The sequence below is a fragment of the Trametes versicolor genome, assembly GCF_000271585.1.
Source record: "Trametes versicolor FP-101664 SS1 unplaced genomic scaffold TRAVEscaffold_6, whole genome shotgun sequence".
In the NCBI taxonomy this organism is placed as follows: Eukaryota; Fungi; Basidiomycota; class Agaricomycetes; order Polyporales; family Polyporaceae; genus Trametes; species Trametes versicolor.
This window is the reverse complement of record NW_007360326.1, coordinates 1,308,422-1,331,802: the sequence shown is the minus strand read 5'-3', so window position 1 is coordinate 1,331,802 and position 23,381 is coordinate 1,308,422. Positions and strand designations below refer to the sequence as shown.

Genomic DNA, 23,381 nt, shown 5'->3' with positions numbered 1-23,381 from the left:
ACTTTTCCCGAAAGCTTTTCCGTCAGAAATCAAGCATGCCGCCGCCGGCGAGCGGCGACCACAAGGCTGCTCTCCCTAGCGACCGGCATTCAGGCACGGCTCCTCGGGGACGCGGGTGCGGATCTCGCACCTGAGCCTCGCGTCCGCCTGATAAAAGGCGGGGCCACCAGGGCCGACGCTCACAACTTTCGCCCTCTCGTTCCACTGACCGGTTCAGCCTTCGCTCAAGCAGCTTCTCTTCCGTCTCTTTCCTTAGTCGACTTGCTGCTTGCCGTCTGCGACGGTCTTTGGAATCCTCCCCCACAATCCCTCGGTGTCACTCGCTTCCCTCGTCTTTCCAAGTAACTCAAGATGCAGTTCACTACCATTTTCTACGCGCTCTCCATGCTCTTCCTCTGCGCGTTCGCCGCGCCGCTGGAGGTGCGCCAGGAGACGGTCTCCAACGTGAAGTGCACGTCGAAGACGTGAGTACCCTGCGCCCTGACCTAGCTCGCGCGGTCTTGCTGACATCGCCGCTCGTAGCGCTCTTGACTTCCACACCTCGAATGTCGCCCTGCTCCAAATCTGCGGCGGCATCGCGGGCACGATCCAGAAGTGCCAGGGCGCGCCGACGTCCACCACTGGTCAGTCGGGCAACGTCCGCTTCTCGATCACCCCCGCGATCAAGGGCGACACCATCAACATCTCCAAAGGCCGCTGGGAGCGTGCGTACCATGTGTTCCAAGGCTCCTGCTGTGGGTGTACTGACGAACGGTTCGTGCAGAGGGCATCAAGGCCGCGTTCGCCGTCTGCGGCCAGAACATCCCCTTCACGGCCACCTTCGCTGGTGGTGCGACGAAGGGCGACGTCAACGTCGTCTACGGCACGGCTTAAGGCGGAGCGGTCTCTTTGGGTTGGGTGGTGGTTGTGTATGGGTAGTCGTGCTCTACTGGAATCACATTCGGGTCTCACCAGGATATGTTCTCGCTGACGCGTGCGACTGAGACCTTCGATAAGGTGAGGAACATTGAAGGACCATAAGTAAGTCGCAGTGAGATGGGCGACCGTCAGGGCCGTCACGTATCGGTACGCAGTGAGGTGGTGGTGGCCAGAGAGCAAGATGCAGAAATGATCGACGCGTCTGAGCGATGGCGTAAGGGCAGATCTGAGATCCATGCAGATCGCTGCAAGTTCTCTTGACTCGCATACACCCTCTGTCTCTCCTCTTCCCATCTCGCGGGCCTGCCAATCTGTGAAATCTACCTGTACGATATCTTGAGGACTACCTGTGGAGGTTCCAACACGCTCTGTAACAGCCCGAACGGTTACTTGCCAAGAGGACCATGACTGAGCGCATCGACCGGCTCGTCCGGACCTGGATTGCTGCAGAGCAAGAGCAGGTGGTAGAGGAAGCTGCTTCGGGTGAGTAAGACCTATGTTTTGGAAATGCGCGAGCGTGCGCTCACTAATCTTAGAGATTGCGCAGGGGAATGCCACCCTCTTAAGCCTTGTCAAATCTCTTGGGGAGTACTTGACATCGGAAGAGGATGATCTGCGTACCAAGGGTAGATATTCAACTATTCCTTTTGGACACGGTGTTTTCAACATACTGCAATATCAGGTGTTGAATTTCTTTCCCTGGTCCTCGCAAAATGTCCTCCGGAGAAGCTAAACCGGCAGTCAGGTACGCCAGTACGCTGTACTCCCATGTTATACTATCCTAATCGACAGTCGAACTTCCCTAAGTCCGAGTGCTCACTATGTTCTTCTGCGGCAAACTGGAAGACACGGAAACTATCATCCCCGCGCTGAAGGGCTTGGTCACGCTGACCAAGTTGCCCGCGTTCACCTCGATAGATGCCGTTGAAGTCATCAAGGCGTAAGCTTGTCCATTCTAAGTCTACGCAATCTCGCAGGTCTTAACAGCCGTTGCAGAATATTTGCGCACGTAAAAATGAAGGTCCTCGTACAGTCGCAACGTTTCATGGTATTTACGATCGTCGACGGCCTCGTCGCCCGCCATCGAGAAGGTCTGTCATTCCCGTTCGCGCGTAACCAGAAATTGACGTGCTGCTATAGCTTTCAAAGCGCTGGGCGATGAGTTCATTTGCGGATACATTAATATAGCTGAAGGCGAGAAAGATCCTCGCAACCTCATGCTGGCGTTTGCGATCGACCGCGTCCTTGTGATCGAGTTTGACGTACAGAAACACATTGAGGTAGGTCATGGTGTATTTCTCCGAGCGTCGGTTTTGACTATTCCACATCCAGGATATCTTTAACATCACCTTCTGCTACTTCCCTATCACATTCCGACCTCCTCCAAATGATCCGTATGGTATCTCAACCGATGACCTGAAAGGTGCACTGCGGTATGCAAGACGACATATCAGCAATGTCGCCCTTGCTCACAGTCTGTTTTAGATCCTGTCTGCATGCCACACCTGCGTTCGGCCCATTGGCGATCCCCTTGTTCCTTGAAAAGCTGACCGCTGGATCACCTGTTACGAAGGTGAATATTTTGGCAAGAAACGGGTGTACACCTATTGACACGAGAACCGTCAGAAAGACACGCTTCAGACGCTGGATGTCAGCCTTCCGGTCTATGGTCCCGCAGTGGCGAGAGAGAATGCCCGTAAATTGTGGAACTGCCTCAAGCTCGAGGTTCGCTTTTTCGTTCAAGTTACGAAATCCCGAACTGAACCGCGCTGCCTCCAGATTTTTCAACCGACGGATAGCGAAACGGAGGAAAAGGCCTTGAAGACCACCCAAGTTCTCATCCACACCATCTACTCCGCGAATGAGGCCGTGGGCGGCGACAGCGCAGAGATCGAGGGCTTGGCGAAGGATGCTTGCGACGAATGCATACAAATCCTCCGTGAGCCTGAGAAGAGCCAGGCACAACACGCTATCAAAGTCCTGTGTGCTTTCATGTCGACAACTCGTGAGTAACTCCTTCGATCACCTCGCGGATATGGCTCACTCTATCTCAAGCATCCGTCGCACGCTTCACGCTCGCAAGGGCGGTCCCGCACCTGGTGAAGCTCTTTCACAACCCTGACGAGCTGCCAAACCGTGCGCCGACTTTGAGGCTACTTGCGGATTTGATCGAGGCAGCGCGAAAGTCTACTGCAGAGGATCCGGAAGTGCTCCCGGAGGAAGGGAACGTGCCGCTTTCGCCATACAAAGACGAGGTTCTTGGCGTCTTGACCGTCGGCTTGAAAACGCCGGCCTCTGCGCTACCTGCCATCGACGGCCTGAAAAGTATGGTACGCACAGGTGGCCTACTGACGGATGAGGAACTGGGCTTCGTGGTCCACAATGTGAATGATATACTGCAGAAGGATGAAGACGAGAGCGAGATAAGGTGCGTTTGCTCATCTGCTGTTCCCGACCTGGTTCGGCTCATCTGGGCTTTGAATCGTGTAGCGACGCATCGTTGGACCTTCTGTGCACCGTCTCTTCCTTTGCACCATCCCACGTCTCTAGCAACACGCTTCCTCTCCTCTTTACTGCGCTTCCAGACAGGGCACCTATGCGCGAGGCAGAGGCCGACCGCGTTCGCTGTTGGCGGACACTGGCCTACCTGAAAAAACTCTGCACCCACCCTGAACTCTTCGAGACTCTAGTCGTGCGCCTCTCTACGAAGCTCGACCTGCTCTGCATACCTTCAGCATCTAGCGACGAGCAATCTGGTACCGATCTCGAGCCGTCGGCTGCCTATGCGCACTCTATTCTGAAGACCCTCGCCGATGTACTCTCTGCCAAGATCGATCTGGGCCACGCTGACGTCGTGAAGTACATCGACCGTCTGGTGCCGCGGCTATACAACCTCTTCATCTACTCTACGCTACTAGCGGAGGAGAAGCCGATGCCCGCCACTGAACCTCGTCTACTGGCCGTCTCAGCGCAGATCATCACTTTGGTGACGCAGACCCTCAACGCGGCGTAAGTTTGGGAGATTATTTAGCCTGCAGTGGAACCTCACTGCTTTATAGGCGACAAGAGAGCTTCATCAAAGCTATCTTCGCAGCGTACCTGGAGGGCGACGTATCACAGCTGGTAGACGGTGTGCAGAAGATTCCGGGTGACAAGAAATTCACGCCGTTACAGGTAGGCCTAAGTTTGGCATATCATCGAATCTCAACTGATTCTCTTTTCAGCCTGGTGCCTCCACTTCCCAGAAGAACTTGGTGGTGCTCTTTGCCGCTGCGGGCGTTGCACTACATAAGGAAGTATGGTGCTCCATGCCTGATAACATCGGCATTCCTGATAATCACCCCGCTTTGCAGGTATCACTCCCCGTCCCCGACGAGACAGTCCTGCTGAATAGCCTCCTTCAATGGACCGTCGACAGCGCTGAGAACGCGCTCCAGCGAGACGCCGTGACGCATCTGATTTCCGCCATATTGAACCGACATGCAGACAGTAAGCGGACTTGCTTTTCGCCGCCCATGGCGGCAAATATTCAAGTAGCCTCTTTACTTCAGAGCTGGAGACATTTTTGTCTGCGAACATCGCGGCCTTCTGGCATGCCCGAATTGCCGACGCGACCGTTGCAGCCGACGCCCGTCGAAACGCGATCACAACGTTCACATGGGTTGGTTTTATACTTGTGAAGCATTCAGGCATTCTCATCATCCCGTTGCGACAGGTGTCAAAAGCCCTCCTTGTACGCGGACACCCCACCGCGATGGCGAACGTCGACCGTTTGTTCGAGCTGTTTGACGACGACAAAGTCAACTGGGACGCTGCGCGAGCAATTGGGTTGATCCCGGGACCCGACAAGATTCTTACGAAAAAGAACCACGCAGTCACCCGGGTAGCACTTCCTGATCACTTTGAGGCAGCAGCTAGCTGACTTGTGTGGGGCCACGCAGATACTCTACGCACAGAAGTACTGCAACGCGGTCCTTCCCCGCATCATCGAGGGTGCGAAGGCATCACGTACGTCGCACCGCCCTGGCCAGTCTAGCATTACTAGCTAACCGCTGCACATGCAGAATCCGCGAGACAGAATGCGTTCCTCGTCGCACTTGCCGCACTCATCAAGTCGGTACCCAAGTCCACGTACACGGACCAGATGATATCCGTGAGTCATACACTTACACTAGCTCACTCGTCTCATGAATATGCCCACAGTTGATGCCCCTGCTCCTACGCGGGCTTGAGCTGCCCGATAACGAGATCCGCGCAAGCGTCATCGACACGCTGCAAGCGGCCGCGACGTCAGCCGGAAAGGACAACACCCTCCTCGCCGAGCACGCCGCGAGCCTCGTCTCCACGATGCTCAAGAACAGCATGGTCTCGCACATGCCGTCGGTGGTTCGTACACATCCTTTTTCTCCGGCCGCGCGGTGAATTGACGGTCGTGTGCGTGGCAGCGGGTTCGTGTGGCCGCGCTGCGATATTTGGCCACGCTGCCGGAGGTCGTCAGATATGACGTGTTGCACCCGCAGAAGGCAACGGTCGTCCGAGAGCTTGCGAAAGTGTTGGACGACCCGAAGAGGGCAGTACGAAAGGAAGCAGTAGAAGCAAGGTGAGCATTCTCTCTCGCCCATCTACCGTGTACATTTCTCATGTGCGTTCACGATCATAGAACAAACTGGTATGCTTCCTTTGCTGACCATAAGAAAGGCTTCCGGTATTGACATGCTTTTAGGTTCAAATTCTCTGGTTGAGTGCCACGCATGGGCACACATGTGGGGTATGTGTAGCAATTGCAGTCATCTATGTAGAACAGGGCGGCGTGAGGACTACAGTGCGCTGTGGGGATATAGTAGTGGTGACAAGTCGACGATGATGTGTAAAGAGAGATGTATTAGATACTAGTTGCGCACGCGCGCAGAAGACAGCAGCCGTCCCCCGTCCATGGCCAGTGAGCCCATCCCCCCGAATCCAGAAACCAAGCAACGACAGCGACAGCGACATAACGATAGGGAGCGGTAGGAGCGTGTGCGCACGGCGTGTACGGGGGTCTGCGCTCATGACACCGCGGCCATGATCGCCTGCGTCTTGAGATTTGCCTCCGCCAATGCCAGCTCGAACGCCTGCATATGTTCCTGAACGAGCTTCCTCCCATCGACTCTTCGTGATTTGCGTGGGGGTGTTGAGCCCGACGGCGTCGATTCCACGTCGAGGCCCGCTTCCCATCGCTCTATCCGCACACGACTTCGCTCTGCGCTATCCCACTCCGTTCGCCACCCACCCATCTTGTTCTTCAGCGCCCGGATCTTCCGACCGGCTTCGGTCGTCGCCGCAGCATTCACTTGTGTATGCTCAGATATCGTAGCAAGCGATGCGGCGGTAGATGTCGTGAAAGTACGTAGGTGCGCAAGGAGAGTTATGGTCGCAGCGGGGGTCGGGGGACCACTGAGCATTGGCGGTGGCGCGAACTCGGTTTTGACGGGTGTCTGCGGGTCGTACTCGTCCTCATCGTCCCCGAGGCGGGCCTGATCGGGGTCGACCTCCCAGTCATTCGCAGACAGCGCCGGATCCTCTGCGATAGAATCCAGCTCCTGCACATCCGCCTTCAACGCAGCCGACGACGGTGCCTGCGCATCGTCCTTGACAAAGTCATCCAGCTCCGGCAGGTGTCCAAGCGCCTCGTTCCCGCCGACCTCGCCCGCGATCTTGCGGAACTCGCGGTCGTACTCGAGCAGCTCCCGTAGCTGCGTCTCGCGATCGCGCGCCGTGTCGTTGATGCGCCGAATCACGTCCGACGCGAGCCGCTCGAGCCGCGGCTGCGACGCGTCCCCGTCCAGGTGCCGCAGCTGCGCGAGGAACTTCTCCGTCGACTCGAGGTCTTGCGCGAGGATCGCCATCGGGTCCGCCTCGGGCTGCCGCCGTTCCTTTGTGGGCGACGCGACGGGGCTCCGGAACTCGGGGTCGAAGTCGGGCGGCGCGTCAATCGCGGGCGCGGGCACGCCGCTGAGCTGCAGTTGCGCGGCGAGCGAGTCGTGGCCCATCTCATCCTCTCCAAACTGCGGTGCCGGGTCCCCGTACTGAGCCTCTGGGGGCTCGTCAATGCCTTCGGCGCCCTCATCGTACTCGATCCCAAACTCCTCCGCGAGCAGCTTCGAGCCCGCGCTCGGTTCTGGTAGTAGTGCCGCTGCGAGTTCGTGGGCGAGCGAATGTCGTCCGTTTGCTGCATCGTCGCTGCCATTCAAGGCATCTGCTAGAGACGGGCCGCGCAAGGACGTGGACGACTTGCGACCGCCAAGGTTCTGCTTAGATGGTGACTTGCGGGGGCCCGAGGTGGATCCTGCTGAGAGGTAGCGCGAGCCGAAGACATCGTCGTCGTTGTCGATGGAGGGCATGGCTGGAGAGTGTGCCGACGAGGACGATGGTTGTCCTTTGGCGGGGACGGAGAGGCGGAGGTGGTGGCTGAGAGCAAGTTACTTGACAACGCCGAAATAGGCGCGTCTATTCCTCTGCCACTCTGACAGTGTGATCGTGACTTGCTCCTCCGACTCCCGACGCGTGTGTGGCCAGCATGATTATCCCGTAAATCCACAAATAAATTCCGAGTAGGCTATCTCTAGGCACAACATCACGAATACGTCCTTCTACACAAACACGAAAGAACGTCGAGAGCCACCTATCTATCTATGTCGAACCCAAGGATACCATCTATGTATGTATACGTACGAAACGTCTAGTTAGCCGTTCGTCTGAAATCAAAAGTTCTGTCTTGCTTTGAAGTCTAGACTCTAGTCTAGTATGTGATCTACATCTAGGATAGCTGAACAGCAGAGAACCGCTCCGTGACTTCGTGTGCAGGACAGTCTAGAGTGTTCAAGGAAGGGAAGGTCGCCAGGAGGGCCTTGACGAGGGCAGGCGCACAGGCCGCGGCGTCGGGTACGTCGCCAATCGTCATGGAACGCAGCGCCTTCTGTTGCAGAACGACGGCATCGGGTGCAGGAGGCATGCCAGCGGCGGCCACCAGGTCGATGGGGAGGATAGGCAGCGCAAGGCTCTCCAAGTGAGGGAGAAACTTCGCCACAGAGAGAAGCGCCGCGGGGGTCATCTGGACCGGCCAGTCGGGTGGAAGGTAATCGAGGTCGAATGTGCCGAGGTTGAGGTGCTGCAGGGCGGGCCACCACTTGCCCATCCGTTCCAGGTCGCCATCGGTCAGTGCCGGGGCGAGCATCGACACGACCGCGAAGCGCCGCAGGCCCTTGAGCGCGGCGAGGGGCGTCAACAGGGAGAGCGGGTACCACTCTGGTGACACGTGCGGACGGAGGGAGGTGTCGAGATCCTCGAATTCCGTCAGGTCCTCGATAAGGAGCTCCGCCATGCTCTCCGATGTCTTCTGCGCGAGCATCTCGAAGACACCCTTGAGGTAACCCGGGCCGCGGGGAGAGCGGTCCACCTCCGCGCGGAGCTTCGTGAGGACCCGAGTGGGCAGGTGCTCCATGACGGTCGCGAGCAGCGCGCCGCTCGCGCGGATCTCCAGCTCCTCCAGCGCGGGGAAGCAGGGCGCGCCCGACCGAGAAAGCGCGTCAGAGAAGTCTTCATGTGAGATCCCACTCGCATGGATGGCCAGCGACCGCAGGCGGGGGAAAGTCGCGACCGCCGCGAGCGTATCGCACGTCAGGAAGCAGTTGGCGTATATCGTGAGGCTCCGAAGTTGCGTGAGCCCCGTGACCGCGCGGTTCAGCGACTCGGTCATCCGCCCGCGGATATGTAGGGTCTGCAGGTCGGGCGCGCGTAGGGTGGCTTGCTCCAGATAGCTTGCAGCGGCGTTGCTTCTGTCGATCACCGTCTGCGGGTCGCGCGCAGGGCCAATGTTCACTGCGATGCGTCGGAGGCGATCCGAGAGGATCCACGCCCTGGGCACCATGCATCCGTGGAAGGACAGCGTGACTGCTTCAAGCCGAGGCATGACGGTCGCGAGTTCGTCCACACCGGGTATGCTGAAGCGCGTGGGATGCGAGATTTCCTTGACGCGAGCAGCGTAGGCATGGAATGCAGGTGTAACGGCGGCATTGTCCTGCGGCGAGGTGGGGTGTTTAGCACGTGTTCTCGAGGTTCGCTGGCGGCGGTTCACTGGAGTGTTTATAACATGTACTCACCGTCTTTCCCTGTTCACCGCGCTGCAGGAGACTAACGAGCGGTGCCATCCCGTCTATGCGGGACCATAGCCTGTCTAACGCGGGGTCCTTCCACGCCTTGCAGCAACGCGCCAGCTGGCAGAGTGTCCATCGCGGCTCAGATTTCGGCAGCGCGACGCAATGGTCGAAGATGAGCTGGAGAATTTCGTCGATGAGCAGCGCGTGGTGCATGGTGAGGTCGGACCCCGCGACGGCGAGGCGGTGGGAGAAGGTGAAGAGGGTGAAACTCGGCTGTATGCATGGCTTGACTGACCGCTGTGGTCCTCCGAGAGCACGGAGGCGTTGATGTCCGCCCGTCAAAATTTGGGAATGGCGCGCTCCGATTGGCTGCCGCCATCCCGTGCGCTATGCTGCCGGCAACCGTCATTCCGGAGTGCATCTCACGGCAAAAATTGAGGCACCCGTTCGCACCGGGAAAGTAGACGACACGGTGTAGAGCGGCAGTCATAGCATTGCGCGATGGATACAGGTTCGTCATATGCATACAGCGTAGTACATGGCCGGGAAGCACATAACAACACGAACCGCACGAACGCTTAGACGACGGGGGGCTTCGTGCCGGGCTGGAACTGGTAGGTCAAGCCGCACTTGCCGCAGTACTGGCGGTCCTTGTGGAAGGCCATCTGCAAGGGAGATACGTTAGGCATTACGACGAGTAAAATTGGCGAGATATACGCACGAAGATACCGGCACCGCACTCGGCGGAGGGGCACTCACGACGGAGGCGCTTGATCTTGCCGTCCGACTCAACCTTGTAGTACTTCAAGATGGACATCTTGACCTTCTTGGGCTTGTGCTTGATCTTCTTGGGGGTCTGCAAGGGGAGTGTATTGAGTCCCTGCTCGTCAGGGTGGGGACGATGGTGTACTCACGTTGTAGGTCTTTTTCTTGCGCTTCTTCGCACCACCACGCAGACGCAGCACCAGGTGGAGGGTGGACTCCTTCTGGATGTTGTAGTCGCTGAGGGTGCGGCCGTCCTCGAGCTGCTTGCCGGCGAAGATCAGGCGCTGCTGGTCGGGGGGAATGCTATAGGCCGCAGGACAGTCAACACGGCGTTACACTGAGCTTCACTTCCAGGTACGCACCCCTCCTTGTCTTGGATCTTGGCCTTGACATTGTCGATGGTGTCCGAGGACTCAACCTCGAGGGTGATGGTTTTGCCCGTGAGGGTCTTTACGAAAATCTGCATCTGCGTTCACGGCGGGCTGTCAGTAACAGAAAGTGCAAAGCGAACGATGCTCAAGCTCACCTTCGTCCGCCTCTGTCTGTCCAACGAGCTGAACGGTGGAGTCGTTGACAAAAGCGAGTTCCTGGCTTGAAGGCAAGCCTAGCGCGCTCAGAAAGTTATATAGCCGAAGCTTAGTCAGCGCATGACTTGTGTGGATGGTCCGTGCATTAAGGTTTGAGCGTCGCTGACTCCGCCAGTCGGCGACTGACTAATTTGATCACCGAGACCGAGATCGGGAGCCTTCGTCGCGGGCCACGTGCCTTTACGAGACGCGTCTCTTCCGCCACATTCCGCGACGCGACTCTCTGCGCGTTCACCTACTTCTGCATATACACGCTCTTACATCACATCTACGCGTCGAATTATCAGCCATGGACAGCGACGATGACACGCGTATGGACGACAACGAGCCTATCAACTGGCCAAACACTACGAAGGGAAAGGGCAAGGGCAAAGCCACTCAGCACGAAGACTCTGCATACGATGTGGAGAACCTACCCTGGTGCGTGTCAGGCTCGTGCACACTGGAACCACTACCAAACAGACACGCTTCAGGGTAGAGAAGTACCGCCCGGTTACATTGGACGACGTTGTGTCGCATCATGACATCACAAGCACGAGTGAGTGTGCTCACCCGCTCGCACCAAGGAGTTTGACTAACGCGGTACAGTCGTGAAGTTCATCGAGAAGAACAGGCTCCCTCATCTGCTGTTCTATGGTCCACCGGGAACTGGAAAAACGTCGACCATTCTCGCTGTTGCGCGGCGAATATACGGCAATGACTACCGCAAGCAGATCCTGGAGGTGGGCTTGACATGATACCTGAACGCTTCTTGAATGTGTTAACGCCTGTGACGGTGTAGCTCAATGCCTCAGACGACCGTGGCATTGACGTTGTACGAGAGCAGATCAAGAACTTCGCAGAGACGCGTACCTTGTTCGCCAAGGGCTTCAAGCTAATCATTCTGGACGAGGCGGACATGATGACCACCGCAGCACAGTCTGCCTTGCGCCGTGTAATCGAGCAGTACACCAAGAACGTTCGCTTCTGCATTATCTGCAACTACGTCAACAAGATTATTCCCGCAATTCAGAGTCGATGCACACGGTTCCGCTTCTCACCACTGCCCATAACGGAGGTGGAGAAACGTCTGAACAGTGTTATTGAGGCCGAAGGGTAGGCGCGGTTTCATCGACGGCAGTGCTCTCATGTACTTATGTGGCCCTGCAGAGTCAAGCTGACAGAGGACGGCAAGAAGGCTCTACTCAAGCTTTCAAAAGGTGACATGCGTAGAGCGCTGAATGTCCTTCAAGCATGTCACGCTGCGTATGACCGCAGCGGGGAGGCAGAAATCTACAACTGCACAGGCAATCCCCATCCCTCCGACATTGAAACGATCGTCAACTCCATGCTACAAGACGACTTTACGACCTCGTACAATCGTGAGTTCGGTCCGTCCCTCAAAATTCTCCCTGTTATTGACCTCCTTGTCGGCAGTCATATCAGCGCTAAAGACGGAGCGCGGCCTGGCCCTCCCCGACCTCATCAACGGCGCATACGAGTATCTTCAGACTATCCAATTCAAACCCAACGCACGCATATACCTCCTCGACTTTCTTGCAACCACTGAGTCAGTGGTATATCTCAATTCATGCATGACCTGTTTCGCTAATCATCTTGTAGACATCGACTCTCTACCGGAGGAAATGAGAAGATCCAGCTGACGGCCCTTCTTGGTGCATTCAAGAACGCGGTGGAGTTGTCGGCCAAATCCATCTGAGTAGATACCCTTCGTCGTATGAGCCCGTCTCTTTGCTCTCGTTGTAATGCATTGTTTCTGTACCGACTCCTGCCTACGTCAAACGATGTGGGTGTAGTCAAGACGAGAGTCCGGTCGCGTAACTGAGCGTCTATTTTGAGTGTATGAGCTCATGACGGCGCGTCCACGTCGCGCCGACAACGTGGACGCTGCTCTCATCCCGCCGCCACCGCTGGGCACATCGCTCTCCTCTGTTGGCTGTGTTCGACTCACACTTACGACCTGTTCACGCTGTAACGACCGCTAGCTCGGCTTGGTTTCTGGGGTTTCCCTACTGTAGCTATGGCATTCCCGATTCCCTCGCACTTACCTCGCAAGAAGGATGCTCGAGACGTCTCTACTCAGATACTGACCAAAATATCTGAGACAACTCTGAAGGACCTCAACTCCAGCGCAGCGTCATCCTGGGTCTCAGAATTGGAGGACACCATCTCACTAACGAAGGTGTGCTCTTAGCAGTGCCCTCTGAAAGGTCCAACCAAACTCACTTCGAACTGGCAGGCTCACATTCACGAGCGCATCTCCAACGACCTTCCTGACTTCGAGCGACAACTATCCACCTCCGTCTCTGTGCAAGAACGCTTGCAGTCCTTGTCACAGAATGTCAATGTCCTGAGCGAGAACATATCAAATCCCCAGGTGAGCTTCCGCCCCCGCATCCCCCCGTGCGGCGCACCGACTGAGTGCGTGTAAAGTCAGGTTTGGTCCCAAATCTCCTCAGCACCCTCACAAGTCACGCCAAGCTTGCGCAAGAGGTTGCGGACGCGCGGTCAAGGCATGACGCCCTCGCCCACTTGCTTCGGTGTAGGAACGAGCTGAAGCGGTTAACACGGCTCGTCGAAGGTGGCGAGCTGCCCGAAGCGACTACGGCTGGTTCATCGCTTGAGGAAAGCATTTCGCGCGCGCCGGAGCCGCTACAGAGGAGTGAGGTTATGGCGGACCTCAAGGTACGTTTCAGCTCATATTTAGACGAGCCCGGATGACTGACCCCCACCAAGCGCAAGTGCACGACACTGCGTAATCGTACGGAAGAACAGCTTATACACGCATATTCGCGTAGTATAGTTATCTCTGCATCCGAGATCGTTGTGCGACCGACAGTACGAGGTGAGTGGGCATTTACGGAACTGTTAGTTCAGTAAAAGCCAACATCCGCTCCAGCTCCCCAGGGAACGTCGACATTCCCCCTCTCGGCTATTATCACTTCCCTGTCTCCCGCCGCACTCTCCTCGCACGTATCGACTCTGCGAAGGGACATTATTGCTCACTGCGTCGACTATGTGCTAAAACAGCCCATCACGATCGAGCAAACCACCTCCAACGACATCTCTGGCCCTGCGGAACACAAACTATCCATGTACCCTGCGCCGCCACAAGAAGAAGATATAACCTTCCGTGTCGAACGTCTTACAACTGTGGCGACGTTCCTCACCGAGCACCTCTTTCCCCATTTCCCCGAGCCTGAGCGCAAGTCACTAGCGCTATCCATCTGCACGCCAATACGCACGGCTATCCTCAACCACTTGCTGCTGCCTAACCTGCCCTCGTCATTAGCGAAGTTACCAGGCTACCTGCAGCTGGCAAAGCGTGCTGTCCGGGCGGAAGACGATGTCATTGTGGCAATGCTAGGGGATACAACTGGCGAACGGAGTGTCGGCGGGTGGGTAGACGCCGTCGGGCTGCACTATGAGCGGAAGCGCCGAGCCGAGATCCTCGACAGGGCTCGCGTCATTGTCGTCAGCCCTCCGGACGACAGCAGCTCGTTCCGCGTGGAGGTACCCCTGGTCATCGAGGAGGCAGCCCCGCCTGCTCTGTCTGAAATCAAAGCGCCCGTGACGAACGGCGCGACAAATGGGCACAAGACAAACGGAGACGCGGGTATTGTTGTCGATACCGAGGAGGCTGAGGTTGCTTGGGACTTTGAGGACGACACGCCTGTCGAGAGCGAGTCTTCCGGGGACGGCTGGGGCTTCGAGGATGACGTTGAGCCTGAGCCCGAACCTACGCCCGAAGTCGAGGTCTCTCAACCACCAGAACCGGAACCAGCAGAAACAGAAGAGCCGCTTGAGGAGGACGATCCATGGGGCTGGACTGACGATTCCGCGCCTGCTCCCGCCAACGACGAGGCGCCTGAAGAGGATGACCCTTGGGGCGATGCCTGGGACGAGAAGCCTAAGCAGGTAGTACTCAGCCCGGTACCTGCGCTGAAGCCTGCAAAGGGCCTACAGAAATTCTCGAAGAGTGTACCAAACTCCCCCGCATTCCCACCACCGAGGAGTCCTGCTATCCAGCAGCCGCTCACACCCCAACCCAATACGTTCAAGAATCCGCCACAGCCACCGCCTGCACCTTTAGTAGTGAAGCCAGTACGCGTCACGGAGTCTTTCCTTGTGTCCGGACGGACGAAGGAGCTTCTGCGGCTCGTTGAAGACGTCCTTCGCGAGGGGGCTGACCTGGTCTCCTCTGGTATCCTGGCATCCTACGCGTCCACTTCGCCGGGAAGTGTAATGATGCAGGCGGCACCTATGGCGCTCGAGCTCTTCCGAGCACTAGTTCCTGTCGCCAATGCGAATGTGCTCCAGCAGTCTGCAAGGGAGGCTATGCGGTTCTCGAACGACTGCTCCTTTGTGGGCCAGGAGCTGCAGCAGATGGTCGCGAAGTTGAGTGGACCCAAGGCGACTGCACGAGACAAGCTGGAGGAGGGATTGGAGACTCTCAAGCTCCTTGCTGACAGCTGGTTCGAAGATGCGATTGTGCGTTTCACGAATGTTGGCGCGCAGAGCGGACGCTAACGGTTGTTCTCACAGGCTCGCGAGGAGCGGTCGATTGAGGAACTGCTGGATGGCGCGCGAGGCTTTATCGATACCACGCACCAGGAGCGCTATGATGAGTGCGAGAGCGCAGTCAACGAAGTGCTCCGACGCATTCGCAGGGTTTCCCCGCAATGGAAGGTGCGGTCAGGCGCAGTCGGCTTTTGATGTATGGCTGAATCCTCGTGTGAGCAGACGGTCTTGGCGAAGAGCAAGTACTATGACGCGCTGGGCGCCGTGGTGCAGACAGCCATCTCGCGTATCCTGAGGGACGTGCTCACGCTGGAGGACATAACGGAAGTCGAATCGCACCGGCTCAGCGAAATCTGCCACATTCTGAACGCGTTGGAGGGGCTGTTCATGGAAGACCCTGACCATCCATCGTTCGTCGTGTCGTATGTCCCCTCGTGGTTGAAGTTCTCGTACCTTTCCGAGCTGCTGGTACGTCTCCGCTTCGATGCTTTACACAACTAGCCGATTCTAATCCCTATGACTCATGCAGGAGGCCTCTATCGCTGACATCTCCTACTTGTTCGAAGAAGGCGCGCTTGTGGACTTCGAGATCGAGGAGCTTGTAAAGCTCGTGCGGGCCCTATTCGCCGACACGCCTCTGAGGGCCAATACGATCAACAGGCTGCTGCAGGGACACCCCGGGCGCGGATCATAGCGTCTTCTTTGGACTGTGCCTATCATGCTTTGGTTCCCTCGCTTCTGCACTGTACGTACCCTTGCTTACCTTCTGGACGGTATATTATCACGGATCATCGGCGTACGTCATTCGACTTTCCCAATAATCTAACATGAGTCGGGTCGCGAAGGGGTTGGTTCGCAGGCGGCAGCATGCCGCAGCCGTATTCATTATACAAGACTGGATTTCGAGCTCCGACTTATCCCCCCTCACAGAAACGTGAGTTCGCGAATCTGCTTCTCCATCGGTTCTTTCTGCTCGTGGCCTACCGCAGTACCCCTGCAACACATCCTCGAGGCGCAGAAGACAGGAATTATAGAGATACACACTATCGACCTCTATGTTTCCATCGCGCCTGCGACCATCTCCTCCCGCACCTTGTCAGCTCCCTTCCACCGCTTGGAAAGACCTCAATACAACTCAACTCTCACCCTCGTCCAACATGCCCATACGCACGGCTGCACCACCTTTCAATCAGCCCTCGGCGGATCTCACACTCCGTACCGTTGACCTTGTCGACTTCTATGTGAACTCGCCAATGCTCGTCCATGCCTCGCCGTTTTTTGCCGCCATGCTCGCGCTTCCCCAGCCCGCTGCAACCCCACCTCCCTCTGCGGATCATCACGATACAGCGTTGAACAAAACGCCCACCATACCCGTGCCAGAGGACAGCACGACTCTCGACCTCCTCCTACGCCTAGTCTACCCCATCTCCAAGTCTCGCGTGCAGATGGAAGACCCGCGGGGGATGGAACCCGTCCTACAAGCCGCAATAAAGTATGAGATGGAGCTGCCCGTCGAAATTCTGACTAGGAGGCTTTGCGAGATTATGCCCCAGAATCCTCTGCAGGTGTGGGCGACCGCCTGCCGTACGGGCCTCGAGGACGTCGCACGCCGAGCCGCCATCGATCTTCGGGTCTCGTGGACCCGCACCGAAGGGGAGGAAGCGCTGTCTCTCTTGAACGGCCTCGGGGACATGACTGGTATCTCAGCCGGGGACTATCTCCGGTTGAAGCAGTTCCTGAAAGCTGACCAGTGCGTCATAGACGAGGGACATTTGACTCTCCTAACCCCTCCCCTCGAACTGGCATTACCTCCCACTCCCACACTCCCACCATTCTCTACCGGGTTGGAGTCCACCGACGTCCTTTGCCGGCCGTCATCCGGACGTGACTCCGAGGTGTTGTACCCTGCTCACCGGGTCATTCTCTCTATGCATTCGCCGGTGTTGAAGGCTCGACTCGCAGCTCAGGAGGTTCCATCGAACGACTCGCACCGCGACGACTCTCCGTTGTCTCCAAGTATACTAGATTTCGATGAAGGCCGTGAGGTCTTGTCTTCCTTGTTGAAGGCGTGCTATGACGGAGAGGAGGGTATGCCCACCGACCTCGCTTCCATCGCGGAGCTCCTGGATGCATCCGACAAGTACCAAATGGCGCGCATCGGGGGCTGGGCTCGCGCAGCTTGGGATAGAGTGGCGGTGGATCACCCCTTGGAAGCATACTGCGTTGCGGTGAACCATGGGCTGAACGAGTGCGCGGATGCAGCTGCGCGGAACATACTCGCAGGACCGATCGCGGATGCCTACACCTCCATCATGGACGTCACACCTGCCCTCGCCTACCATCGCTTGCTCAAATACTATGATACATGCCGCCAGGTCGTCCGGGAACGACTGGGTGAAGTCAGCGACCGGGTCCCTGCCTATATCTACATCTACCGTCCCGGGTTTGGGAATGGCGAAGCGGCCACTACCGACGTCAAGGACGCATTGAATGAGTTCGCCACCAATCCAGACAGCGTCCTGGCCGCGGGATCTACCCAGAACGCACTGCTTCAAAAGACCTTGACGAAGACGATGTCTGGTCCTGACCTCCTTGGCCAAACCCCACTTCGGGATTTCGTACATGTACTCATGGAGTGCGTGACTTCGGTCCCGCAGGCAATCAATTCTGCGATCGACGCTGTGCGTTGTTTGAAACTATCGTGCGCAATGTTGACCTGACACTGCACTCGATACTAGGTACGGATCGAGCGAGCCTGAGTTGAGAAGGAGCCGTATATATGTGGAGTCGACGAGCGTCGCGCGCAGGTGCGCGGCTGCTTCTGATTCGTACAGTGTACACTGGCACACTTCGAATCTCATGGGACATAACCGACACTGGGTAATCCTCTTGCGAGATCATGTCAAGGAAGTACAACCCTCCTACCAATGTTCGTAGACGGCTCACAAAAACGCATCCTACTTTATGAGTGCGCTTTGACAACCTTACACCCAGCGTTTGTGAGTTGGGCCCATTCGTTTGGGCCGCTGTACATCCAAAGTATCAAGGCAAGTAGTGTTATGTACCCTCACATAGCACTGCAACCAGGCGGCCGCGCTCAGGACAGAAACCCAAGCGTAAGCAGACTAGACCCCGCGTCATGGTCCATCGCTCTTTGGATTCAAGCGCGACATGCGCGCTGTTGTACCTGTTAAAATTAAAATAAGCACTAATATTCGAGTAGATCTGGGTGTAACATCGTCTGAGGTGATCTGCAAGTACGCTGTATATATGACATGCGCGAGGAAGTTGGCGAGGAGGTGAGAGACGGGCGTCTACCAACTACGGGAGTCACGAGCTTGGCGCACGGACCACCTCGACCTCGGCAAGCAGTCCCGCCAGTCCTCCTTGTTCTCCTCCCTCCTCCTCCCTTGCTTGCTGTATTATACCCCTCTGGTTCTATCTAGTTTCTGTCTAGTGATATCTATGCTCTGCGATGGCCACGATTGAAGTAACTTCTTCACTATAAGGCGCGCCGGGCGGGACTCACATGCGCCCTCACAGGCTTTCGAGGCAGCATTAAAGGATGTTCTGAAGGCGAAGCGACTCTCGCAGTCGAAGATGGCTGCTTTGACCAAGGTCGCACTGGATTGCATGGATGTGCGTCCCGTTTCCTTGTTGGCCGGGCAATGATGCGCGTTGCCGTTAACGCGTCGTGCCTGTCACCTATACTCACCGCTCGCCAACAGAATGACGTCCAGGTGGTATCTAGTTTATACCGTACGCACCGAGGGCTCTCCCCCGATGCTAAGGGGGCCAGTCTATATGCGTTTGACGCGCTTGCGCGAGCTGCTCGCAATCGCGTCGTCAAGAACCATCTCAGCGCAGATCTGAGCGCGGACAAAGGGAACTGCGCAACGTTCTTGCTCCGGATAGAAGGAGTTCTTGATGGCCTCTTTCGGGATCTTGCGTCGACTGACAGTGGCAACCTCAAGGTTCGTACAGAACGTTTGACCACTAATCGTCTGCGCGGCGGCTTTTGTCGACCATAACTCCTTGTCCTTCCCCTCGACGTGCCATACGCACAAAACAGTCCAAAAGAAATACTGCTTCCATGCTGCCGTAATCACCGCCGCCTGTGCGCTTGTTCACATCGCGGATGGGACGGACAGCTTTCTTTGCGAACTGACCAGAAAGCGTCGGTCGCTTTACACCTAGCCGTTCTCCATCACCTGACAGAATTTCCTTCTATCTCGTGGTGACCGAGAAGCGACGTCCTAACCGATCTCCGCCGACTTGCAGGAAAAGGCCAAGAAGATCCTGGATATATGGACAAAGCAGAATACGTTCTCATCCGCTGTGCTGTCGCCGCTGTACTCAGTACTGGAGCAGGCAGGGAAAGATAAAGGTGCATATGGTTTGTCCTGTCGGTTCGCTAAGTACATCTTCCTGTGCAATCCCATTTGTTTGCGCCGTGGCAGATCAAGAGCGTGAGACATGAACTGAAATATGGTTTTGTCCGTGTCAGAACCCAACAATGCAGAGACGACGGATGTGGTATCCACCGAGCCCGTACCGCCCGCTCTTCCTCCAGCCGACCCTACCGCGCAAACTCCTATACAGCCAGTCGACGTGAATGCCGTACAATCCACCCTCTTCGCCCTGCTCAGCAAAGCGGCCAGCGCCGTCAATGCAGCCGCGCCAATGACAACGTGAGTGCCTGTTATCGTGCGGGCGTCGGGGATCGCTCAGTGCCTTCCAGCCAAACAGCGCCAAATTTCGCCCCGCCACCAGCCGCACCGGTCCCAATCTTGGATGCCAATCAGCTCGCCCTCCTCCACCAGCTGGCGCAAACGGCGAAGGGGAATGCAGTTCCTTCGCAGCCCATACCTGTACCCGCGTCCGTAGTGCCATCATTGACTACTCCGAATGGCGTGCTTGTAGTACCCCCTGTGCAAGGGCCCCCGCAGCCTCAGCCATTCCCGTATCGAGATGATCATTACGGCGCCCCTGCCAGTGCTCCCCATAGAGAGTCAGAGCATGTCCGGTTCGACGGCCCAGAGCGCGGGTATCCCCGCGATGACTATAACGACCCCCGTCGCGGCTCCAGAGGTGGCCCTCGCGAGCGCCGGCGAGGCGGGCGCGGACGGGGCAGGTGGGACGACCGCGACCGCGACCACTTCCGAGACCGAAGTAGAGAGTTCTCGCGCGACCCCAGGCCGCGGCGGAGCCGCTCAGGCAGCCCGCCCGGCCGCTACGGCGGTCCTGGGCCTCGCGACGCGCGCCCGTACAGTCCCCCTCCCCCTCCCGGTCGACGGGGCGGGTATGGGCAGCGACAATCCCAAGGATATGGACCGGGTGCTGCAGCTCAGGTCAGCGGCCGCGGGGAGCCAGAGGCGGGCAAAGACGAATTTGGACGCGATCTCAGGCCGGAGTCGCCCCGCGCCGATTCGGACACAGCGTCTGTGCAGGCGCACCAGCAGCGCAGCGCATCGCCCCTGCCGCCCGGGACAGGGTCGGTCACCACGTCTGACCGCGGGTCCGTAGCGTCCGAGAACGCCCACCCTGCTGCTCCCCGTGCGGCTGCTCCGTACTCGCAGCCATACCCAGGCGCACCCCCTCACGCCCACTCGTATCCTGCCGGCTCGCCGGTATCACCACCTATCTCGCCGTCGACATCTACCGCGCCGCCGCTCTCCCCGGTCCAGCACCACCGTGTCCCGGGGGCAGGCGGCGCCCTCGAGGGCTTCGATCGCGCGAGCTTCGATCCCTCTGACCCGGCCTCGTGGGAAACGCTCGGGAAGGCATGGACCGCTACGCACGCCACGATGCCTACGCAGCAGGAGCTCATGCAGTACATCTTGGGCGGCGCTGGCCCGCCCGTTCCCCAGCAAGCACCTGGGACATACGGTGCACTTCCGCCACAGCAGCAGCCACAACAACACCAACGGTTCCAATCACCGCCGTCTTCTCAGCCTCCGCCGCCTCAGCAATACTCGCAGCCGTACGATGACGGCGGAGGGCGACAGTGGCAAGGGCCTGACCGCCAGCAATGGAACAACAGGTCTCAAGATCCCCGAGGCGGAGGCTGGCGAGGCGGGCCTGCGGGAAGAGGCGGAGGACGGGACGAGTTTGGCGGCGCAGGACGCGCACGTGCGCGGGGTCGTGGGGACTTCGGCCGCGGAGGATACGGCCGCGGGGAGCCCGGACGGAGGGGCTTTGGCCGCGAAGACCACGGACGCGGGGATTACGGCGGATACGGCAACGGCCGGGGTGCGTATAGCGCGGGTGGGGCAGGACACCACGAGCAGGACACGGACGCGGTTATGCTTGGTGGAGGGGATGACCACTCGGGGCAGCATGAGCAGGGCCCGTCTTACGGCCTACTACCACCGCAGGCGTACCAGGAGCAGTTGTATAGGGATCCGCAGCCGCCAGTCCCAGTGCAGCCGCCGTTCCAGGCTCAAGCGCAAGGCCCGCCGCCACCGCATGCGTACGGTGCACCGCCGCCGCCGAGCCATGAAGCCGAAGGAGGAAGTGGTGGCGGGGGCTTGGGTGGTCGGATGCAGAAGGTCGGGGACAAGTGGGTCTTCGTGCGCAGCGCGGCATGATTCCGCATGGTCAGCTTGGCAGGTATCTTTCACAACGTTATTTTCGCACTGTACACACAGCTTTCCCGTAGCATTAGCATGTCATTCCGGATCGTTATGCACTCTGCTCTCCTCGCTCGTTCGTCAAGCCCGCCAGCTCGTACGCGTACGGGTCGCCGCGGGACATCGCGCCTCCCGACCTGGAGAGCTCGGCGTTGTAGAGCCGTCGTGCGCCGTGTGAGTCGGCCGCGAAGGGGTTCGGGAAGTAGATGAGGTAGCAGATCGTGGCGCAGGTGGCCCCGAGGAGGCTTCCTACTATCACGTCTTCTTTGTGATGTCTCTGAGTATCATGAGAGGCATCAGCCGCTTTCGTAGTGAAAATTTGTGTAGATGTAGTCACTCACGTAGTCCTCAACGCGAGATACCGCGACCCATGTCGCAAACACTAGCGGAGCTAGCGAGAGTGCGATCCGCCCGAACTTGCTACGGTGAAAGCCGGACGGGACCGGCTCCGTAAGACGCCACGCTCCTGTTGCGCCTGCGATCCAAAGGGACAGGAACATCATGCCGGCCCACGCTATGGACGAGTGGCCTGACGGGAACGACCGGCGTCCGTCAAGGACAGAGTCAAGCTTCCTATCGGTATACGGACCGGTCAGGGACAGTTGAACATGCGAGCACGTCGAAAACGGACCCTGTACAAGCCTTGAAATCTTTATCCCATTTACAGCGGTCGAGGAAGTCGGGCCGAAGACGTCCTGCAAGAATCATGAGTTGAGCATCCGACGACGTGTGTGCACAAGGCTGGCTGACAGTACTTGCCTACCCTATTCTTGAGGAATTCGGTAAGCAGATATGTGAGACCGCTGTCGTGGTGATTGAGTATAAAAACGGCATCAATGCCAACGGTGTATACAACGCACCCTGTCGTGTAGAAGCCTAGTACACTGTGATGGATATCAATGGCTGAGCGACGGATAGCTCCGACAGCTACTGTGATGGCGACCGGGAGAAGGAATGCGAGTATCCAATTCCACCCGCCGCCAATCCTGTTGGGTATGGTATTAGAGGTTGGAATCATGAAGGAGTAGCATAGACGGACTGGTTGTGTCGGTGCTTGTGATCGATGAGCGGATCTTTAGTGCTGAAGTCGCGCTCGTATGGCTGGATTTCTTTGACGAAATGTGCGGCGGCCCACATCAGGGCTGCGCATGCCCTATCCAATGAGGGGGGTGGGGGTCAGTGCATGTTTTAAAGCGGTCTCGGCACAACGTTATGAAAGGGCGCCCCCGAAGATGACTTGCACGTGGGCGAAACATACCAATCTACCGCGTACCCGCCGTCCCAAATGGTGGCAAGTGCTGCTGGACCGAATCGTGCCAGACCATTGTACGACATTTTGAGGATCGATCGGTTTCACACTGAGCTCCCTGTGGACAAATTCGTCAGTATCAGCACCTTGGGTGGATAATGCTGCGCTACAGATCCGCCAGAGTACGTACCGTCAAGCGCGTTGCGGCGCCTTCGTGGTATAGTTTTTGTTAGCTTAGCTCTACTCACGCTTCAAGAGTATCCGCACAATATACAATGGTAACAGCGTAGCGTTCACAGCAGGTAACGTCGCATGCAGGCTGTGTGGGTGGTGGGAACGTGCAAGATGCAAGGCCCGATACGAGGCGTACATATGTGTATACCGACCGAGCCACGTGGCACCGCAGCTAGTGCCCATTAAGGTAGAGTTCAGAACGCCGTAAGACGCGCCGTAACTCGCGTTCTACGTTGCGTTACGGATCAAGTGCCCTGATTATCCCACTTTGAGCTTCAAGTCGCATTGGCCCAAGTGTTGGTGCTTTTCACAGATAGCTGAAACAGCGTAAGATGTGACG

At 57.6% G+C, this 23,381-nt stretch overlaps 10 protein-coding genes across 10 annotated transcripts; 7 read left to right on the top strand and 3 right to left on the bottom strand.

Annotated features, from left to right (window-relative positions):
- The first annotated feature begins 219 nt into the window (after window positions 1-219).
- On the top strand, window positions 220-954 carry TRAVEDRAFT_72073 (uncharacterized protein). Its single transcript, XM_008040572.1, has 3 exons — window positions 220-464; window positions 523-704; window positions 764-954. The coding sequence occupies exons 1-3, from the start codon at window positions 352-354 to the stop codon at window positions 871-873; spliced, it is 405 nt and encodes a 134-aa protein (XP_008038763.1). The 5' UTR covers window positions 220-351; the 3' UTR covers window positions 874-954.
- A 290-nt stretch (window positions 955-1,244) lies between these two features.
- Window positions 1,245-7,340, top strand: TRAVEDRAFT_148714 (ARM repeat-containing protein). The gene is made up of 23 exons (XM_008040571.1): window positions 1,245-1,401; window positions 1,455-1,544; window positions 1,601-1,663; window positions 1,726-1,858; window positions 1,915-2,009; window positions 2,059-2,198; window positions 2,251-2,351; window positions 2,404-2,491; window positions 2,545-2,643; window positions 2,698-2,923; window positions 2,974-3,346; window positions 3,409-3,927; window positions 3,978-4,092; window positions 4,143-4,214; window positions 4,272-4,407; window positions 4,470-4,579; window positions 4,634-4,801; window positions 4,860-4,926; window positions 4,983-5,071; window positions 5,122-5,304; window positions 5,364-5,518; window positions 5,579-5,587; window positions 5,642-7,340. Exons 1-23 carry the CDS (start codon window positions 1,323-1,325, stop codon window positions 5,658-5,660), a joined length of 3,129 nt encoding a protein of 1,042 aa, XP_008038762.1. The 5' UTR covers window positions 1,245-1,322; the 3' UTR covers window positions 5,661-7,340.
- Window positions 7,341-7,680: 340 nt separating this feature from the next.
- Window positions 7,681-9,266, bottom strand: TRAVEDRAFT_168086 (uncharacterized protein; the record flags this gene model as incomplete). The annotated part of the gene is made up of 2 exons (XM_008040570.1): window positions 7,681-8,974; window positions 9,057-9,266. The coding sequence occupies 2 exons, from the start codon at window positions 9,264-9,266 to the stop codon at window positions 7,715-7,717; spliced, it is 1,470 nt and encodes a 489-aa protein (XP_008038761.1). The 3' UTR covers window positions 7,681-7,714.
- A 365-nt stretch (window positions 9,267-9,631) lies between these two features.
- TRAVEDRAFT_47672 (ubiquitin/40s ribosomal protein S27a fusion) lies at window positions 9,632-10,284 on the bottom strand (the record flags this gene model as incomplete). Its single annotated transcript, XM_008040167.1, has 4 exons — window positions 9,632-9,718; window positions 9,775-9,909; window positions 9,968-10,121; window positions 10,181-10,284. 4 exons carry the CDS (start codon window positions 10,282-10,284, stop codon window positions 9,632-9,634), a joined length of 480 nt encoding a protein of 159 aa, XP_008038358.1.
- Window positions 10,285-10,701: 417 nt separating this feature from the next.
- On the top strand, window positions 10,702-12,104 carry TRAVEDRAFT_168084 (P-loop containing nucleoside triphosphate hydrolase protein; the record flags this gene model as incomplete). Its single annotated transcript, XM_008040569.1, has 7 exons — window positions 10,702-10,825; window positions 10,879-10,943; window positions 10,994-11,127; window positions 11,187-11,500; window positions 11,555-11,766; window positions 11,822-11,954; window positions 12,008-12,104. Exons 1-7 carry the CDS (start codon window positions 10,719-10,721, stop codon window positions 12,102-12,104), a joined length of 1,062 nt encoding a protein of 353 aa, XP_008038760.1. The 5' UTR covers window positions 10,702-10,718.
- A 303-nt stretch (window positions 12,105-12,407) lies between these two features.
- Window positions 12,408-16,010, top strand: TRAVEDRAFT_148707 (uncharacterized protein). The gene is made up of 8 exons (XM_008040568.1): window positions 12,408-12,587; window positions 12,645-12,782; window positions 12,839-13,090; window positions 13,142-13,250; window positions 13,305-14,896; window positions 14,951-15,094; window positions 15,149-15,394; window positions 15,456-16,010. The coding sequence occupies exons 1-8, from the start codon at window positions 12,426-12,428 to the stop codon at window positions 15,618-15,620; spliced, it is 2,808 nt and encodes a 935-aa protein (XP_008038759.1). The 5' UTR covers window positions 12,408-12,425; the 3' UTR covers window positions 15,621-16,010.
- Window positions 16,011-16,083: 73 nt separating this feature from the next.
- On the top strand, window positions 16,084-16,545 carry TRAVEDRAFT_124430 (uncharacterized protein; the record flags this gene model as incomplete). Its single annotated transcript, XM_008040567.1, has 1 exon — window positions 16,084-16,545. A coding segment is annotated over one exon (462 nt), but the record flags the coding sequence as incomplete, so codon positions are not given.
- A 309-nt stretch (window positions 16,546-16,854) lies between these two features.
- TRAVEDRAFT_64909 (uncharacterized protein) lies at window positions 16,855-17,752 on the top strand (the record flags this gene model as incomplete). The annotated part of the gene is made up of 2 exons (XM_008040566.1): window positions 16,855-17,607; window positions 17,665-17,752. 2 exons carry the CDS (start codon window positions 16,855-16,857, stop codon window positions 17,683-17,685), a joined length of 774 nt encoding a protein of 257 aa, XP_008038757.1. The 3' UTR covers window positions 17,686-17,752.
- Window positions 17,753-18,345: 593 nt separating this feature from the next.
- On the top strand, window positions 18,346-21,516 carry TRAVEDRAFT_64908 (uncharacterized protein; the record flags this gene model as incomplete). The annotated part of the gene is made up of 6 exons (XM_008040565.1): window positions 18,346-18,416; window positions 18,470-18,565; window positions 18,655-18,900; window positions 19,208-19,313; window positions 19,434-19,617; window positions 19,668-21,516. The coding sequence occupies exons 1-6, from the start codon at window positions 18,402-18,404 to the stop codon at window positions 21,514-21,516; spliced, it is 2,496 nt and encodes an 831-aa protein (XP_008038756.1). The 5' UTR covers window positions 18,346-18,401.
- Window positions 21,517-21,610: 94 nt separating this feature from the next.
- Window positions 21,611-22,695, bottom strand: TRAVEDRAFT_37425 (lipid phosphate phosphatase 1; the record flags this gene model as incomplete). Its single annotated transcript, XM_008040061.1, has 6 exons — window positions 21,611-21,835; window positions 21,900-22,131; window positions 22,190-22,253; window positions 22,318-22,361; window positions 22,419-22,544; window positions 22,598-22,695. The coding sequence occupies 6 exons, from the start codon at window positions 22,693-22,695 to the stop codon at window positions 21,611-21,613; spliced, it is 789 nt and encodes a 262-aa protein (XP_008038252.1).
- Window positions 22,696-23,381: the final 686 nt, after the last annotated feature.